We start from the raw sequence: 19,259 nt of genomic DNA on the forward strand, positions 1-19,259 counted from the left end.
ATATGGCCCATTAAACTCTTCATTAAAGACATTCTGCTGCAGAAGATTCACACATTATTACTGGCCCCACCGATATGATGCTGCTGCTAATGACTTGATTATGTGGGAGTAGAGTTTTTTTGAAACTAAAAGTTGGGATGCTCAAACTGTAAAGATAATGTCATTTTATCAAGATATACTCTTAATTCTATTACAAGGATATAGAAAACTTGACCATAACCAAGCTGTAAGTTCAGCCAGGCACATAGTTTATTATCTTTATGAAGAACTATGAGTCGCTGTATTATTTAACTTATTAACAGAAAAGGTGACTATAAATGTACTTAGTTTTCAAAGCGGAAACTTATATTGCATTTATTTCCCAAGCAGAGGAATAGTATGCCTGAAAAAAAATCTCATGAATCATTTTACATAAAGACTTTCATCATCTATATCCTACCCCACACTACAGTGTCTTCTTGATTGAATGTAATTTTTCTGTCTTCTTGGTTGGGGGGGGGGGGGTGTGTGCGCGCGCATGCATGTTTGCGGGGGGGGGGGGGGGTAATATTAAAGTACTACAAAACGTTTTATTCACAATTAAACCTGAGACTTAAAATCCAGTGAAATTAAATCAGAATGAGTAGAACACTTTATCAGGTTTCGACCTAAACTCTATTCAAGAACCATTTTGCTTAAGAAATAAAAAAATTGATAGATAAATAATCACTGATACTGCCTATACCATGTACATCAACTGCATTACATATGAAGCACTATAATCAAACATGGAGGTTAAATAGCTTTTAGTAACTTTAAAGTGGATAGAAATGGAATTCAGTGGCAATATTCTGAGAGGTAGGTCATTTACTAAAATTTGACATAGTATCACCCTTTTTGAACTTCGGCAATAAAATTAGTTTTATTTCATTAACTTTACTCACTTAAATGGCACACATTTATAACTCCCAAGATATTCTTATAAACACTACCTAAAATAATACATAAAAAAAACAAACAGACCAATAACCTGGAAGTGTTATCACCTATTATCCATTTACTAAATGTAATTCTTTATACATCTATTATACATTGAAATTTCTTTTCTTACTTATTATTCCAACATGTTAATGTAGAAACCATGCTGGGGTCTTGAGTCGGCAATGAGCTGGCAATGTGGCTTCGAGCTAGCCAGGACACACAGCACGTGGCATTTCAAAATTTCTAATCCAATTCTTAAGTCAAATTCAGTCATTTCTCCCCTTTTTATTTCTAAAGTTAATATACCATGGTTAGAGCAGTCCATTTCACATCAAATCCAACTGAATAATAAAAGCTCAGTCATATAATATTAAGGTTAATGTGATTATTTTTCATGGTTCTTTTAATTTTGACCAGCTTTTGTAAAGAATGCATTTGTAATATTATAAAATATACCACTGGTCTTAAAAAATTTCATAAACTAATTTATAAACTAGTAAGACTCATAGAACAGTTATCTGGAAGAGTGGCAATTTATTCCTGGCCACATATGTATACCCTTATCATCACAGCTTCTATTATTAATACCAATAAAATAGAATTGCTATGTAATAAGAAATATGGCAACTAAATACCCCCCTCCCCACCTTCCAAAAAAAGAACAATGTCATCACTTTGATTTTATTACGAGTCACAATATTTTTTATTTAGGAAAAATATTTCCTTCAATGTTCATTAGATAATGAATCTGAATAATTTACTTTTACTTTTCTGTGTAGACCAATTAAAAAGTATGCCTCTTTCCTTTCATAAGCAAACTCTATTTGTCTAATTCTGCACGGCAGATAAGAAATTAATACTTTACTTCCTTCTACCTTAAAAATTATGAAATTTTCCCCATTATAAATCAGTTATTTCTTTTGGACTGTTGTCACGCTGCTGTTGAAAGAAAAAGTTAGTAAAGGATGGATACATGGGAAACAAATCATAAAGTATAAGACTAGTTTATAAGGAAATATATTAAACATTATTTAAATATCAAACAAAATATTCCTACATTAAATAAATAAGACTTGAATTTGTCATGTGGAACTCATAGGCCAATACCACCAATAATGGGGATGGTCTAGTGCAAAAGGTGGCCACAAAAGAAAAAAAAAAAAAAAAAAAAAGGAGGAGACGACACAATATTTAATTGTTTTCATATTTAACCAGTGATTTTCAATCCTTTTTGAACATAAAATTACCTGAAGGACTTTTTAAAAATACTGATGAACGGGTCTCATCCCAGACAAATAAAATCAGAAACAGGATTCAGGTAATGGAATGTTTTAAAGGCCCCCAAGTGATTCTAGTATACAGTCAGAGTTGAGAGCTGCTGATGGAAACCCACAAGCTTCTGATTGTTGCCCGACTCAGAAAGGTATCTTATGAATGAAGAAAAGGAGCTTTATTTTACTGGTGGGACAAGACACGGGTGTCTCCAGTTACTTGTGGATAAATCAAGCTTACTAATGTGTATTTCATTTCCATCAAAATATGTGCATAGGACTCTTCATTCACTGTAATTCTATATTTTTAAGCTCCAAGATCAAGTAAAGTCAATGCTTTGTAATAAACCAGTTATACTGAAACTCCATCACTCATTCATGCACAGAACATTTCCTGAATGCCTACTATGCGCAAGGCACTGTGACAGGCACTGCTACAGGACCTGGAGTCATGACAGAGGAAGAGTGATTGGCCAGAAGCTTGGTTTTTTTTTTTTCCCCTTAGACCTAATGGCTATAAAATGAATTCCATGGACCTAGACCAAGGAATGAATTTTTAAAAAAGGAAAAGAAATTAAGTATGTATTAAGGGTCTGAGTTTAAGATACATGAAATAGCATATTTGTACTTTTCCTAATGATTTCCAGAGCCTTTGAATACACATAAGGCAATTCAAGATAGAAAAATAAACCCTATTGAAAGTAGATGTTCTGAGTTATAACCACACTCTGTAAAAGTAAATTTCATACATAAGTATAAATACTAAAAATCTTTATAGAAAGGTAGTTCATGTCCACTTGTAGTAGTCTTAACAAGTAATCTTACATTAAAATATTACAGATTCTAGTCCTTGACTATTTCATCATGGAGAAAGTTCATACAATACATAATTTATTTTGAAAACAATTTATATACTGAGAAATTCTAATGTGAACAAATTTGAGTTTTCTTTTCAAGAAGAAAGGATGCAGAGAAGGTAAGAAGTGGGGGGCGGGGCACAATCTGTTCAAATCTTATACATATCCTAAATCCTAATAATTTAAAATGCTGACTGCTTTTTTCCTGAAGAACCTAGTAAATTTCATATGAATAAATATTTTTCCTATTCATTACTGACATGGACTTTGGTGGTTACTTAAAAAATAAATAATAAGTGCTTCTCATTTTTATGACAGCATTAAGTTTCAAAATGAGGCTAGGTAATGTCAGCTTAACCCAGAAAGGAGTTAAATGTCGGGGGAGGAGGAGGACGGGAATGGCGTAAGATGAATGATCAGCAACAATTCTAGTGGTAAAAACTCTTTAGGGCAGTAAAGGGTCCAAGTTGCTTTTTAAGGAATAAAAGATGGATCAAGACTCAAGAAAAATGCTCATTCATTGTACCTTGGAGGCAACACTCTGTCTAAAGTACAGAAGTAGTAAAATATTTTACTAAGTTAAAATATAGGTTTTATATTTTATACGATATTGAATACACACATAAAAATACCAGTGTTTTCATCTTGTTTCTGTTCAGACACTTAATTAAGCAAATATGTTCTTTGGTGTCTGGGAGAGTTATCAATATTAAAGATAATGGAAGATAAGAACATGCCTAGAAATAGAAGACTCAAAATCCTATACCATATAAAGGAAGAATTGAAGGTGGACTTATGAGAAAAGATAAAGTTACACTGCAGAAGGACTTACACATTTCTTTCCCCCGAATCATATTCTGGCTCCCAAAATAAAAAGTATTATAGCCTATTAGGTTTTTAATCTTGTGTTTTGAGATTTTTCAAGTGGAAAGATATCACAGATAGAAATATATCACTCTAAGTTTTAAAATTACCAAAGTCAGTGAGAAGAATGTACATTCATTAAATGTATTCATTATAAGTAAAGAAGTCTTGAAAAACTGAACAGTTCAACCAAAGCTGAAGAACTGTTCTTGATTTCTCATTATTCCTTTTTAAATAAAGAGAAAGTATAGTACACATACAGGCTGACATTTTGATTCATTCAAAAGTCACATCCCTTTGCTTGGTTTTTGAAGTTTCAGAGACTAAAATTTAATACCATTCATAACATAGTATTTTCAATAAAAGGAATTAAAGAGCAATGAAAAATCAGAAGCAAGATGGCTTAGAGAGCCTTATAACCTCTACATATACATACACATTTGTAACCTGTATTTATTTTCTAGAGAAACAAATTTTAAGTGATGCTAATGTAATCAATGGAGAAAAAACTTCTATCAAAATATACAATTTCCATTACAGACTAGAAGACTAATATTAAAAAAATAGTTGTAAGCCAAAAAGTTTGCTTATATGGATGACAGGCATCATCCCTTTGAAGCATAAATCATCAAATAAGGTTTTATAAAAGATCGATCTGTGACCTTCTTCATTTTTAAGTTCTTGATAAATTCATAAAGCTTCAGTCCCAGTCTTTCGAGCATGGTGTATCATGGTATATCCGTGGTGTTATCATCTTAATTCAGATTTCCAGAAAAGCAAGAAAACAAGTAACTCAGAATCTCAAGTGGGATTTGTGCTTTACCATGTACCTGAAAAATATGATAATAGGTCATAATGATTATAGGAATTTTAGAATTTTTAGAATACTACATGTAAAAATAAGTATTGGTATTTTTAAAGCTTAAAATCAACAGTGGAACAGGATGTTTTGCTTTCTAAAAAGTAGATACTGTAACCTTTGGGAATATGAAGATTTCTGAAGTAAGCCAGAAAAACCATTCATCTTATTAATTTCTACAATGTAAGAGCTTTCTGGCTAGGATAATAAATGATTCTCTTTAATATATTATCAATTACAACCACTGGGTTATCTCAATCATCTCTGAGTCTGAGGAAACACATAATATTTGGAGAGAGACCAAGAAAGTTAGAGGCTTTAGAAAGTACCTCAAATGAGAACAGGTTCAGTGGTACTGTGATCATACGCTGTCCTTACTTTCCAATTATAAAACTGATATTATTGTCAAGGGCTTTAGAAAAAAACAATTTATACTAGTAATTAGGATAAATTCAAAAACCAAATTCCTTTCACAAGCTACAAGGTACCCACCCATACCTCGAGTCAGAAACCTTTTGAAAGGTCCTGTCAAAAAATGAAGGGACTGCTTAAAGCCAGTTCCTTGGACAGACAGAAAACAAGGTTCAGAAAAGTCACAGGGTTCATTAGAGCCAAATCGCAAAACCAAGACCAAATCTGAGTCTTTGAACTCAGCTTTAGTATTCTCTCTAAGCTTTAAGCCCTTTCTCCCTTTGTTTCCAAAGTCAATACAACAAAGATACTTTGCTAATTACATATTTTAGATAAACATCAAATTAAGCAATGTTTGAAAGGGGAGCTGCGGGATATGGTTCACAACTTTAAGGAACCTAAAATACAACTGCAGTAAAGCAGAAGTAAGTGCATTTTAGGATCATGATTACCTATCCAATGTTTCCCAGAATCGTAAGAAAACTGGTCTGTCCAGATGACGTTTGTGATAGCTGAGTTCTAATACTGTTACGTCCCATTTTTGAACGTTTGGGTCCAGACGAACTTCATCATATTTGAGATGGAAGGCTTTAACTAGAAGTAGGAGAAATAATGTTCTTTATTCAAACTGTAATCAACATTATAAAAATATTTTATAAAGGAATAAAAAACCAACCACAGACAGTAACCAAAAAAACTTAAAAAAAAAAAAAAAAAGTTCAATCTTTCTTCTACTGAAAAAGCTTCATTACAACCTAAGTGATCTCTAAAATAGAGACTAAGCACTGTAGTATCTCCCAAAACATTTAATTCAACAAAAATTTACTGAGGCTTATACACGCCAGCCACTGGGGACTGCAATGAAGAATGAAGTAAAATAAAATGTGTATGACCCAGTGAAGGATAATAAGAAAATGCCTACTCACATACAGCATAATAAAGGTTGTAGAATATCACAGAAACATCAGAGAGTAGTTTACCCAGATTACGGGATTCAGAAAAGGCTTGGATAGGCAGGGTGGCGTAAGAATTAGGCAAACACAGAAAGAAAGTGACCCAGTTAACAAAAGAGCATGTTCAAAGAGAAACTGGTTTAGTTTAGAAACTAAAGAAATTTAACAAAGTTGTATCATGCAAAGTAACACAGGAAATGGATGAAGAGCAATGTTGGTCCTAAAGGTCACATTAAGGAGCTTGCATGGTTGCCTAAGAGACATGACGACCCACTCTGCAAAGTGTTTCAGTTCAGTTCAGTCGCTCAGTCATGTCTGACTCTTTGCAACCCCATGAATCGCAGCGGAGACCACTGATACAGTATAAAACCTAGAGGAGAGAGAGAGAGCTCTGCTCTACTGGGGAGAGAGAGAGAGCTTTGCTCTACAGGGGAGAAGATACACATAAGACAGGAAAGATTCAAGAGCATGTTCAAAGAGAAACTGGTTTAGTTTAAAAACGAAAGAAATTTAACAAAGTTGCATCATGCAAAGTAACACAGGAAATGGATGAAGACCACAGAGGTTCAGAGCAATGTTGGTCCTAAAGGTCACATTAAGGAGCTTGCATGGTTGCCTAAGAGACATGACGACCCACTCTGCAAAGTGTTTCAGTTCAGTTCAGTCGCTCAGTCATGTCCGACTCTTTGCAACCCCATGAATCGCAGCGGAGACCACTGATACAGTATAAAACCTAGAGGAGAGAGAGAGAGCTCTGCTCTACTGGGGAGAGAGAGAGAGCTTTGCTCTACTGGGGAGAAGATACACATATGACAGGAAAGATTCAAGAGCATGTTCAAAGAGAAACTGGTTTAGTTTAGAAACGAAAGAAATTTAACAAAGTTGCATCATGCAAAGTAACACAGGAAATGGATGAAGACCACAGAGGTTCAGAGCAATGTTGGTCCTAAAGGTCACATTAAGGAGCTTGCATGGTTGCCTAAGAGACATGACGACCCACTCTGCAAAGTGTTTAGCAGAGACCAATGATACGGTGACTGCAGCCAAGAGATTAAAAGACGCTTACTCCTTGGAAGGCAAGTTATGACCAACCTAGATAGTATATTGAGAAGCAGAGACATTACTTTGCCAACAAAGGTCCGTCTAGTTAAGGCTATGGTTTTTCCTGTGGTCATGTATGGATGTGAGAGTTGGACTGTGAAGAAGGCTGAGCACCGAAGAATTGATGCTTTTGAACTGTGGTGTTGGAGAAGACTCTTGAGAGTCCCTTGGACTGCAAGGAGATCCAACCAGTCCATTCTGAAGGGGATCAGCCCTGGGATTTCTTTGGAAGGAATAATGCTAAAGCTGAAACTCCAGTACTTTGGCCACCTCGTGTGAAGAGTTGACTCATTGGAAAAGACTCTGATGCTGGGAGGGATTGGGGGCAGGAGGACAAGGGGATGACAGAGGATGAGATGGCTGGATGGCATGACTGACTTGATGGACGTGAGTCTGAGTGAACTCCGGGAGTTGGTGATGGACAGGGAGGCCTGGCGTGCTGCAATTCATGGGGTCGCAAAGAGTCGGACACGACTGAGCGACTGAACTGAACTGAACTGAATGATACGGTATAAAACGTAGAGGAGAGAGAGACAGATCTGCTCTACTGGGGAGAAGATACACATATGACAGGAAAGATTCAAGAGGTAATTAGCAAGTGGGACATGGTAAGAAATGATGGGACATGGTAAGAAATGATGAAAAAGAAGAATTGGAAGGTCTCTAGAGAAGGTGACCTAGAAATAGATATTTACTTGATATAAAAAGAGTCTAGCAAAGATCCTGAAAAACAGGATTTCGGGCAGAAGCAAGCTCAGAATGCCCTACCCAAGAACAACTCTCTGTAGGCAATGTCCTACGTGTAGATCCTACTCAGCCATGGTAAAAAAAAAAAAAATTCTCAAATTTTTTTCAAATGTGATAATAAACCACTGGGTAGTTTGAACCAAGAAGGTGAAATTATTTTCACTTTCAAAAGCTATCTCTGGGGAGATAAGAGACTCCAGGACAAAACTTCCCAACAAATGTATGCTGCCAAGGTTGACAGGTAACCACAAAACACTGACTCTGAATCTTCCTCCTTGATTATCTATCTGGCTGGACCATCCTCGGCAGTTTATCACTGTATCTGCAATCAGTTTATCATCAGTGGAGTGTTAGTTTTACTTGTGCACATGGAAGACGTTTTGCTTTTCTTTCCATTTTTTACTTTATCTTCCAACATTCAAGATATAAACATTACTATCACCATTATGATCTCTAGTATTAGGAGTTTCTAAAGAGAAAAATGATTGACTGTTAATTGTTTTTAATAGCTCTTTATAGACTGCTTGTTCCATATCATTTGCAGGCTTACTGGCTTTTGATGTTAACAATTAATCAAGGTCTAATTCTTGATTAAAATACAAAATAAACCATTTGTGACCCTCCAATGGCCCAAAAAACACATAAACATTATTGCTGAAGTATTTGCTTTTATACATAAAGGTGTCCTCATTGAGTATATTATTTATTTTGAATTTAATTCAAATTAATCAATTTAAACCAATTCATTAAAGGGGCTGTATGTTATGGATTCAGAAAAGCCATTTTCAAAAAATTATATATGGAAAAAATATTTGTTTAAATTTTTAAATCAAATGAAGTCACTATTCAGTACTCTCTGCTCATTACACGTTTCTCTTTTCTGATCTCATTATTTGTTTCAAATCATTCTTAAAAATACATGAGTTATAATTTTTTAAATGACTGATTTAAAGTCACAAGGGCCAATAATCCCCTTTACTAATTTCAGTAGATTTAGTTTACATAACATTTATTTTTTACATTTATTTTGTGTATTATTTACAGAATACACATTTTTTAAATTAAAACTGAATATCAGAGTTCAAAAAGTTTATGTCACAAAATGAGGAAACAGTTTCTTTCATCACACAAAATATCTTATTAGCATGAAGCAATGGTGGCAAGCAAACCTAAACAAGACATCACCATAAAATATTTTTCTTATTCAGAAAAAGACATAGTTTTTAAGCCTCACCAAAAATAGAAGAAATAAGATTCTTTTATAATTAGACAGTTATCTGGGAGTACTAAAGCAAAACTTTACAAAATTTGTTGTTGTTCATTTTCTGCAAACTGCATGACTGTTGTCAATCCATTTTTTGCAGAAACAAAAAAACAGAAAAGGTGCTCTCGTATAGCATTTTGGTAGATAGATGATGGCATGGAAAATGACAAAGGGACAGAATAGAGAAGATTATTAAATCAGAAAATTTTCTCAATGATAACCAAAAAATTTGAAGAAATTGTCACTTAAAAATCTTGGACTTCAAGCCTAAAAAACAGTATTTTTTTTTTTTCCCCGTTTTTTTTTTTTTTTTTAATTTTATTTTTAAACTTTACATAATTGTATTAGTTTTGCCAAATATCAAAATGAATCCGCCACAGGTATACAAAATCAGTATCAAGCTCAAATTTCTCATAATTTTGAAAAGATTTTATTTGGCAATTTTATAGAGTTTAATATTTAAGATCTTCTCTAAACCTCTGTATTTTATTATGCAGCACAAAGAAAATACATTTTTTCACCAAGTACCCTCAGTTTATCCCTATGCTATACAGATATTAGCATTTTCCATGTAGATTGGGGGAAAGGTGAGAAGCTATAACAGTCAAGAGTTAATTTACAGCAAGCAGACCAGCTAAAAGCTAGGAGATGACATATTTCTAAATTTCTGGCTTATGCAAATTACTAAAAAAAAACTGAGGAAAAAAACAGTCTGGGGAGGATGGAGAACGTAAGACAACAGATTCCTCTTGGAAGAGGCAGAGTCTGATGCACCAATGGGACTTCACAGGGAGCCACCTGGTCATCGGTGAGACAGAGAGGCCCAGAACATCAGCCAGAGACATAACTTAAAACTAAGGACAGAGATGGTGACGGGATGCCACCAGATCTCCTCGAGTGAGTGTCTATAATTAAAGCAGGAGAGAAGCAGGAACACAAAAATGTCACCGATGTCACTGAAAGCCAGAGGAAAAATAGCTAGAGTCTGAATAAATTTAATAAGCCCTCAGAAAAGAACATTTTAAGAAGAGGAAATGGATCAAGAGTAATATTATAAGGAGACCAAAAGTAGCCAATATCTGGATCCCTGTGGGAGCAGTTCAGCGGGTGAGCAGTAGAGTACCACCACAGCTGCTTGCGATCAAACAGAAATTGAGACAACTGTTTCAAAGGCTTGGCTGTGGAGGGAAAGGAGAGGAAGCCAGAAGAAAAGGTGAGGGAAGAGGAAAGGGTTTTTTTCCCCATGTGTTTTAGATGGAAGGGCAAGAGTACTTTCATTTTAAATGCTGGTTAAGTAAAGAAGTAAGGTTTAAGAGAAAGAGTAAGTCATGGAAGAAAATAATAATTGTTAACTTAAAAAAAAAAAAATTCTCTAAGTCCTTATCTAAGTTTTTGAAGACTAATGATCTGAACAAAACCACAATTAAAAGTTATGTTCTTAATGAAATTTGGAGAGTATTTTTATCTTCAAGACATTCTAATCATTGTTTATTACAGTACCAGTCAACAAGGCAAGCAAGTAGGTAAAACACAACAAAATTAGTGTTCAGTGACATTTTGCTTTCATTAAAATTCCCACTCTCTCTGTATCTTTGACTTCTATTTATCAAATCTGTGCATTACTCAGGTTTTGGAAATAACAACAAAAAAAAAACTATCGTCATATTAGCATTCATTTTAAAAACTGAATGAAGGTAGGAGAATGATGATTAAAAGCTTTCAAGCTTGGGCAGTTTTCGGCCTAAAAGAACGGTGGCACCACTGACAAAAACTAAACTGCTTTATTTAAAACAACAAACAGCTGGATTTCATAGTAGCACAATCTACATTCAAAAGAACTAAAGTTGTTATTTCTAACAAACAAACTTGTTTCATGAGGACGCTTTTTAAAACACGATTTTATTACTGATACTAACTTCACTGGGTACTCAAATTAAATAATAATTTGAATATCCCTACGAATAAAAGGGCTTCCTGGTGGCTCTAATGGTAAAGAATCTGCCTACAACGCAGGAGACTCAGGTTCAATCCCTGTGTCAGGAAGACCCCCTGGAGAAGAAATTCGCAACCTACTCCAGTACTCTTTCCTGAAGAATTCCATAGACAGACAGAGAAGCCTGACAGGCTACAGTTCTTGGAATTGCTACTCAGTCAGACTTTAATTCTTCTACTTTTGGTGTATTAATAATGCCAAAATATGACCCACAAAAGATATGATACATGAAATCTACATATTTAATAATAGGTGTCTACAAAATGCTTCCCAATGCCATGCTCTTTTTTGTGCTGATGACACGAGACTCAATGAGTCAGACCATGCTGCTCGCATCCTGGAACTGGCATTACAGCCACGGAGGACTTACAATACAGATATAAACATGAGGTCAAGTCAAGCAACGAATGTTACCATGAGATCACCAGTAGGAAGTAAAGGCTACTTCCAGGATGGTCAGAGGAGGGGGTTCCCTAAAGGAGAGAGTAATTGGCTGAGATCTGAACAAATAGAAAAGGGCCGCTTCTGCTGCAACCGTTTCAGACAGCGGGAACAGCAGCCAACAGCCAAGTGGCACTGTTAGTTCAGCAAAAGTCAGCCTATTCAAAGACTGGCAATCAATTCCACATGTATGTACATGCAACAAGGTTAATGATTTCTAAGCAACCTACCAAGTAATTATTAATGTTGAAACATAGGCAATAATTCACTTTTAGATATAAATACACAGAAAATATTAATATTCCAAAAAAGACTTTTAAAATATTTCACAGGTGTTTAAAAGTAAAAATATATGGTACTTAATAAGAATCCTTTGATATACACATCACGTGCAGAGCCATAGATGGCTCTTTCTCTTAAATAATAAAGCATTTATTAAATTTATTTTTAAATAATAAAACATTTCTACATTAGATAGGCAGTAAAAACAAAGAGAATCTTACTTTTAGCAAATATGTCAACTGGTGATCCATCAGGCAAAAGCCACGGCCAACCTTTGAACTGCCAAGCAGGACCCTGCACAAAAACTGCTACGACCCGGTCCCTGTTAGCAGAGAAGAGGAAAGGGAAGAGCGGAAACTGAGTAGCTCAGGCATTCTCAGTTACTACAACCCTTAGGGAAAGAGTCTCGCCACCACTCCTGCAGTGGAGTCTCCTGTCCACACGTCTGTGAGGGAAAACACAGTGCTGCATGTCCACCATTCTCTTTATGTTACAGCAGTAGAGAACGTTAACGACGGCTACACTCCCCATGCGCTGTTTTTAACACCTAAGTCATTTAAACATAATTACGTGCACAGTCCTTACATGAGATCCTTTCAGAATTTTATCTCTGCCCGATCTATATTAGTGGGCCTATTTTTCTAAATGTAATAGGGAACAATAGTGTATCTATTAATTGAAAAAGTTGGTTTTAAAATCATTTAAAATTCAAACACATCTTAAATGTTTCGCTTTAATTAAAAATAGCATAAATTACAATAGTTCAGTATTTTGAATTCACTATTCACTAAAGCTCCAACACCTTATTTTGAGTTCTTCTGATTATCTGGAAAATAATCTGAGTACAGAAATCACCTAAACTTTTAAACTTTTTCAGTTGTTTTACAACTATTTCACTCACTCTGAATTCTCTACTTTGTGTGTGTGTGTGTGTGTGTGTGTGTGTGTGTGCTAAACCAACTTGTTTTTCCCAGACATTTAACTTCCTGTTCCTAAAAAAGCACAAATCTCTTTCTGGGACCTTACATTTCATTAGTTTACAAAATATTAATTAACTTGAGAAATTACAATAAAAACAACTACCATAAACAGTTTAAGCCTACAACTAAAGAAGTGGAAGCAAAATCATAACATTAACAGTAATAACCAACATTGTAAGATTTACCACAAGCATTCACTATGTTCCAGTGCTGGTCTACACAACCTATTCATGTCTATACATTTAAACTTCAAAATAATCCTGTGAGGTAATCTATTACCCCTATTTTACAGAACAGCAGAGTATGCTGGCGAGCAGGAGGCAAGACGTGGGGAGGGAGGAAGAGCGTGGAGAAGAGGAGGGTGTGAAGAGAGAGAGGGGGGAACCAATGACTGACCTTGTGCACCAGCCATGCTACCGTCCTATATGGGGACTGATAAATCATGACAACAGCCAACTCACTGCTATACTGGAAAACAGTTTTGACCTCATGACTCCCTTAAAGGGCCCTGGGAATGCCCAGAGGACCACAGACCATACTGTGATAATCACTGGGTTAGATGGAGACTTTACGCATCCAAGGGAATATTAAGCCAAGGTTACCTTCAAGTTAAAGACCTACAACAACATAGTTACTGTGAAAAACCACAGCTTAAAATTCTTAACAGCTCAAAATCTCTTATGGTTAAAATTAAATCTTAAATTAAAAATCTCATAGGACATGTGCTCCACACTGCCTAAACCATCTTTGGGAATGGAGCACACTATTAATTGGCCTCTCAATTTTATGACGTAACTTGCAGCACACACTAGTTGAAGGACAAAGGTGCCTGCTAAACAAAAGGGAATTTGTCAGACAAAGGTCACCCAGATCCTTCTGAGTCTCACAGGGTCAGCAGGGAAGCAAGATAATAAAAATACTACTCCCAGTGAATTCCCAAAAGGACAATTAACAGAGAAGAGAAGAAGAAAGGTAAGGAAAATACTTTCCCTAGGTTGTGACACGGATGGCCAGGGCCCAAGCTGATACACAACAGCAGCACAATGCAGTGACAGCACTTGCACACACTGCAGGACCGTTTCCTGCAAATATGTGCAAACATACAAATGACGTAACTCTCGACTTACTACGAGTTTTAAACATACCTGAAATTCTCATCTTACACTTCATATGTAACTCAAAGTATCTCTGTTAGGTACTAGGACAGAATTCTAATACGAGAGCTCTTAATTCTTCACTAAAATTTTTAACATACTAGTATTCTCACTGGCTTGATTTTCTAATATCTGAAGACTAATGAGTACGTCAAAGGTAAATTTCAGCTAATGAGTCAATGTGTTACACTCTCTGTATCAGAGAAATGCACACTCAGACTGTGTATTTTTATTCTGGCTTAGATTAATGAAATAATTTAAGGTAATTCATGTATCTGAATATATAGGCACTTTATATTATAAATAGCTCAATATTTTATTAAAGGATATTTTAATTCAATAAAAGAGCTGAACTGGGATGATGATGCTATTATTTTCATTAAATTATCCCCTCACAATAAAAGTAACAATGCTTTCACTTACCATTTCTTTACCAAGGAAAATTTGATTCTCCAAATCAAAAATCTAAAATATAGGCCCTCTAAAACATCAGTCTACTTGTTTTGTTCCAAAAGCTGATCCAGAATAAGTGGACAAGTGGAAAGACTTTTTACTGTTTACCACAAGTTTATGCTTCTTCTTCAGTTCAGTTCAGGTCTGTCACTCAGTCGTGTCTGACTCTGCAACCCCATGAATCGCAGCACGCCAGGCCTCCCTGTCCATCACCAACTCCCGGAGTTCACTCAGAGTCACGTCCATTGAGTCAGTGATGCCATCCAGCCATCTCATCCTCTGTCATCCCCTTCTCCTCCTGCCCCCAATCCCTCCCAGCATCAGAGTCTTTTCCAATGAGTTAACTCTTCGCATGAGGTGGCCAAAGTACTGGAGTTTCAGCTTTAGCACATTCCTTCCAAAGAACACCCAGGACCAATCTCCTTTAGAATGGAGTGGTTGGATATCCTTGCAGTCCAAGGGACTTTCAAGAGTCTTCTCCAACACCACAGTTCAAAAGCATCAATGCTTCTTCTTATAGACATCCAAATTATATTTACTTAATACTAGAATGTTAACCGGAGAAGGCGATGGCACCCCACTCCAGTACTCTTGCCTGGAAAATCCCATGGATGGAGGAGCCTCGTAGGCTGCAGTCCATGGGGTCGCAAAGAGTCGGACACAACTGAGAGACTTCACTTTCGCTTTTCACTTTCATGCATTAGAGAAGGAAATGGCAACCCACTCCAGTGTTCTTGCCTGGAGAATCCCAGGGACGGGGGAGCCCAGTGGGCTGCCGTCTATGGGCTCACACAGAGTCAGACACGACTGAAGCGACTTAGCAGCAGCAGAATGTTAACATTATTGATGACTAAATTAGATACTAACACAGGTTTCAAGGATAGAATTCAGTATCTCGAATTCATGATAAAATTTGGTATTTGTTAATTACACAAAAAATGAAGGACTACATAAAAGCATCAATTAACTCACCAGTCCTGAGGCATTAGTTTAAGGGGCTGGTCGACTACTCTGTAAGGAACTGTGACACTAATGGCAGTGCCCCCCGGTTGCATCTGGTCTTTTCTTCTCTGAATTAGAGTTTCATTTTCTCGTTGGCAGCCTTGTTTCTTCTTTTCATCTGATGGAACAAATCTTTTAAAAAATAGGAGACAAAATGATTCTACAACAATCTTAAATGAGAAAGAAACTATACCTTGAAATTACTTTTAAAATGATAGTTTTAAACCAAAAACATTATTTTAAAAATAAACTCACTCTGCATGTACAGAATATGGGTCTTTCCTTTACACGCCAAACAGAAGTCAAGCTCACTTACATGAGAAGTCGGTGTGTGAATCTCAAATTCAGACGCAATTTGTTTGTGTTGGTGTGACACTTAGCATTCCCAATGGTTTCATACACAACCACACTAATCCTTGATTTCTCAAATGCTAATAAAAGGGAAATTTTACTATAAATCAAAGATCACTTGAAATGGAGCTGAGGTGGCTATATAGAGATAGGTGATTCAATCCATCAAGGAGTGTCACCAAATACCCCTTTCCACATGGTAACCACCACGCCCACCAAGATACAGAACACGTGCAACAGACCAGAGAAATTTCCTCCTGCACCCTTCAGTAATCCCTACACTTCTTCCCTGACAGGCAACCACACAACTCTGCTTTCCATCATCACAGGTGACTTCTAGGAATTCTATATATGGAATCACACAAGAATGTACTCTCCCATGCCTGGCTTCTTTCATTCAATTTAACGTTTCTGACATTTATCCATGCTGGGGGGCAGACTGGTAGTTCATTCTTTTTTACTGTTGAGCAAAATTCTATTGTATGAATCTGACACAATCTGTTTATACATTCTCCTGTGGTACATTTGGGTGGTTCCAAAATTGGGGTTATTACAAATAAAGATACTATAAACACTCTGGTATAAGCCTTTTTACAGACATATGTTTTCACTTCATTCTCTTACATAAATACCTATGAGTGGAACTGTTGGATCGAAGGGTATGTTTAACTTTAAAAGAAACTGTCAGAAAGTTTTTCAATGTGGAATAAATTATAAAGAACATTCTAAAGGCATCTCTGTGCTAGCTGCTGCTGCTGCTAAGTCGCTTCAGTCGTGTCCGACTCTGTGCGACCCCACAGACGGCAGCCCACCAGGCTCTCCCGTCCCTGGGATTCTCCAGGCAAGAATACTGGAGTGGGTTGCCATTTCCTTCTCTCGCTAGCTAGCAAGAAGTAAAGAATCCTTGGGCCAGAGAACTGAGTAAAGAATGGAACTCAAAAAGGTCAGGATAACACTGCAGACTTCAACCCATGGAACGCAGTGGCAAACTAATTAAACTTAAGTTTTGTCTCTTACTTTATTTCACTAGACTCTTGGAAGAAGAAACAAATCCCATATTCTGCTCAAGGTAGAGAATCTAACAGAAATTCCTTCCTTCATAAAGTTAGGACTCTGGGAGTTCAGTATAATGTAAACCAGAAATAAACCTACTGCCCACCCGTTTTCCTAACCTCATCTCAGCCCTAACCAACACCCTGACAACTGAAAGAAAAATCAAATCTCAGAATTGTAAATTCGACCTCATTTGGATTTAAAGCAAAAATTAACAACCCTGACCACAGTGGTTGGTTCAGAAATATACCTGTTACACTGTACAAGCCAGGCAAACAGGATTTAATCCCAGGATTTTTGCTGGAATTACTGGGAAATGAGCACTGTCTCTTTGTGGTGACTGGTAACTTGGAGTTTCTGATAAGTCATCTTTGCCCCGAAGAAGGAGAACCAGCCTAAGAGATAGAGACACCAACTCCAGCTTATTTCATTTAGCACTGAATTCAACTGTGTCAGAAGCCAGGACTTTTCAGTTATGTTGAGCCAATTATTTTTTACAATAAAGCTACTTTGAGTTGATTTTTAATACTTAACACAAAAAATTATCTAACAAAAACAACCAGAACTGCACAATTGACTGGATGGATATCTGCAATCTGGAGAAATATTCTGACATCCACCGACTCTACCATTATTTATTTATTCCACTTAACATTCTATGACTTTGAAGGAGTATGGATAATATGATTAAAGTCACCAGTGTTTAAACAAGTAACAAATCTCTAAAATAATTTCCTTAGTATAATATAAAATGCAAATGAGATATCATTAGACAAGTTCCAGATTTTAAGTCTATATATCATTTTGAAAAATGAACAATTTTATCAGTATTTCCCAGATTAAAAAAACAGTTTTCCTTTCTTCTAAATAAAAGAAGTTGAAATTTGTGTGGGAAAAAAATCAGCAATAATATCTGGTGTTAAAAAAAACCCTCAAACTGAGAATTTAACGTGAAGCTATCAATGTTGGATTGCATATGCCACCAGGTGCTTATCAAACGCAAAAGCAAATCTTCGCCCGCCAGCCATGAGCTCCACGCACTTCAACAAGGGGCCCTCCCACAGGCTCTCGGCCAAGGTCAAGAACCAGCTCCAGTCCAAAAACGACCCTGGAGGAGGTGGAGCTCTAAAGCCAGATTGAGGACTGACCGGCCTCTCCATCAACCCGGACTTCCAGAAGGGTCTGAAGGACAGGACCATCCTGTGCACATGCATGAAAAAACTGCAGCTGGGCTCAACCCCTAAGACCAACCGCTCCATGCAGAAGTGGCACCAGCTAGAAAACTTCTCCAACTTCATCAAGGCCATGGTCAGCTACGGCATGAACCCCGTTGACCTGTTGGAGGCTAAAGACTTGTTTGAAAGTGGGAACTTGATGCAGGTGCAGGTGTCTCTTTCTTGCCCTGGCCAGGAAGGCCAAGACAAAGGGGATGCAGAGTGGCGTGGACACTGGCATCAAATACTCGGAGAAGTAGGGGTGAGACTCTGATGATGCCACAGTGAAGATGGGCCAGTGCGTCACTGGGTTCCTGTTGGGCACCAAGAAATGTGCCAGCCAGTTGGACATAACCGCTTCTGGCACCAGATGGGATTGTATGACCCCAAAAACCATATCCTGCCCCCCATGGACCACTTGACCATCAGCCTCCAGATGGGCACAAACAAGTGTGACAGCCAGGTGGGCACGATGGCTCCAGGGACCCGGTGGCACATTTACAACACAAAGCTGGGGACAGACAAATGTGACAATTCCTCCATGTCCCTACAGATGGGCTACACGCAGGGTGCCAACCAGAGTGGTTAGGTCTTTGGCCTGGGCCGGCAGATATACGACCCCAAGTACTGCCCTCAGGGCCCAGTGGCACCCTCAGAGTGCCCCCTCTACTACAGGAGGAGGCGGGCTCCTGAGATACCCGTGTGGGTTGTCTTCCCACATCATTGCTCTATCTGGGTTTTCCTGTTTTTTGTCTTGTTTTACTACATGTCAGAGTGCTACCAGTTAAGAGTCTGGGGGAAAGGGAGAAAGGCCATAGCCAGATGCATGTGGGGTGGGGGTCCCCACCAGGGCAGCTCCAGGCATCAGGTTTCCCAGCAGACTTTGGGCCAAGCTGTTAGGTTAGGGAGAAAAAGAAACCCAGGCAGGGAGGGGAACTGGCCCTGAGTAGCTTCCGGTTACATCTACCCCACTTCTCTTTTTCCTGCCAATCAGTCTATGGTTTCTGCACCCACAGAAGTTTCAGGCAGTTTTAGTGAATCGAAAATAC

General features: G+C 37.3%; 1 protein-coding gene and 1 pseudogene across 2 annotated transcripts in view; one reads left to right on the plus strand and one right to left on the minus strand.

Moving 5' to 3' along the window:
- Positions 1-4,248: 4,248 nt before the first annotated feature.
- CDC73 (cell division cycle 73) overlaps positions 4,249-19,259 on the minus strand; it is an 89,155-nt gene continuing 74,144 nt past the window's right edge. Inside the window, exons 14-17 of one of the 2 annotated variants that reach the window (XM_055581829.1) lie at positions 15,563-15,724; positions 12,225-12,325; positions 5,675-5,816; positions 4,249-4,782 (exon numbers count right to left, since the gene is read on the minus strand). In XM_055581829.1, the coding sequence (XP_055437804.1) occupies positions 4,746-4,782; positions 5,675-5,816; positions 12,225-12,325; positions 15,563-15,724 (442 nt within the window). In that variant the 3' untranslated portion in view covers positions 4,249-4,745. The remainder of the gene's footprint in view (positions 4,783-5,674; positions 5,817-12,224; positions 12,326-15,562; positions 15,725-19,259) is intronic. The other variant, XM_055581830.1, reaches the window with a different exon arrangement.
- Positions 18,023-19,156, plus strand: LOC129653494 (calponin-2-like; annotated as a pseudogene).

This window comes from Bubalus kerabau, chromosome 5 (assembly GCF_029407905.1).
Source record: "Bubalus kerabau isolate K-KA32 ecotype Philippines breed swamp buffalo chromosome 5, PCC_UOA_SB_1v2, whole genome shotgun sequence".
In the NCBI taxonomy this organism is placed as follows: Eukaryota; Metazoa; Chordata; class Mammalia; order Artiodactyla; family Bovidae; genus Bubalus; species Bubalus kerabau.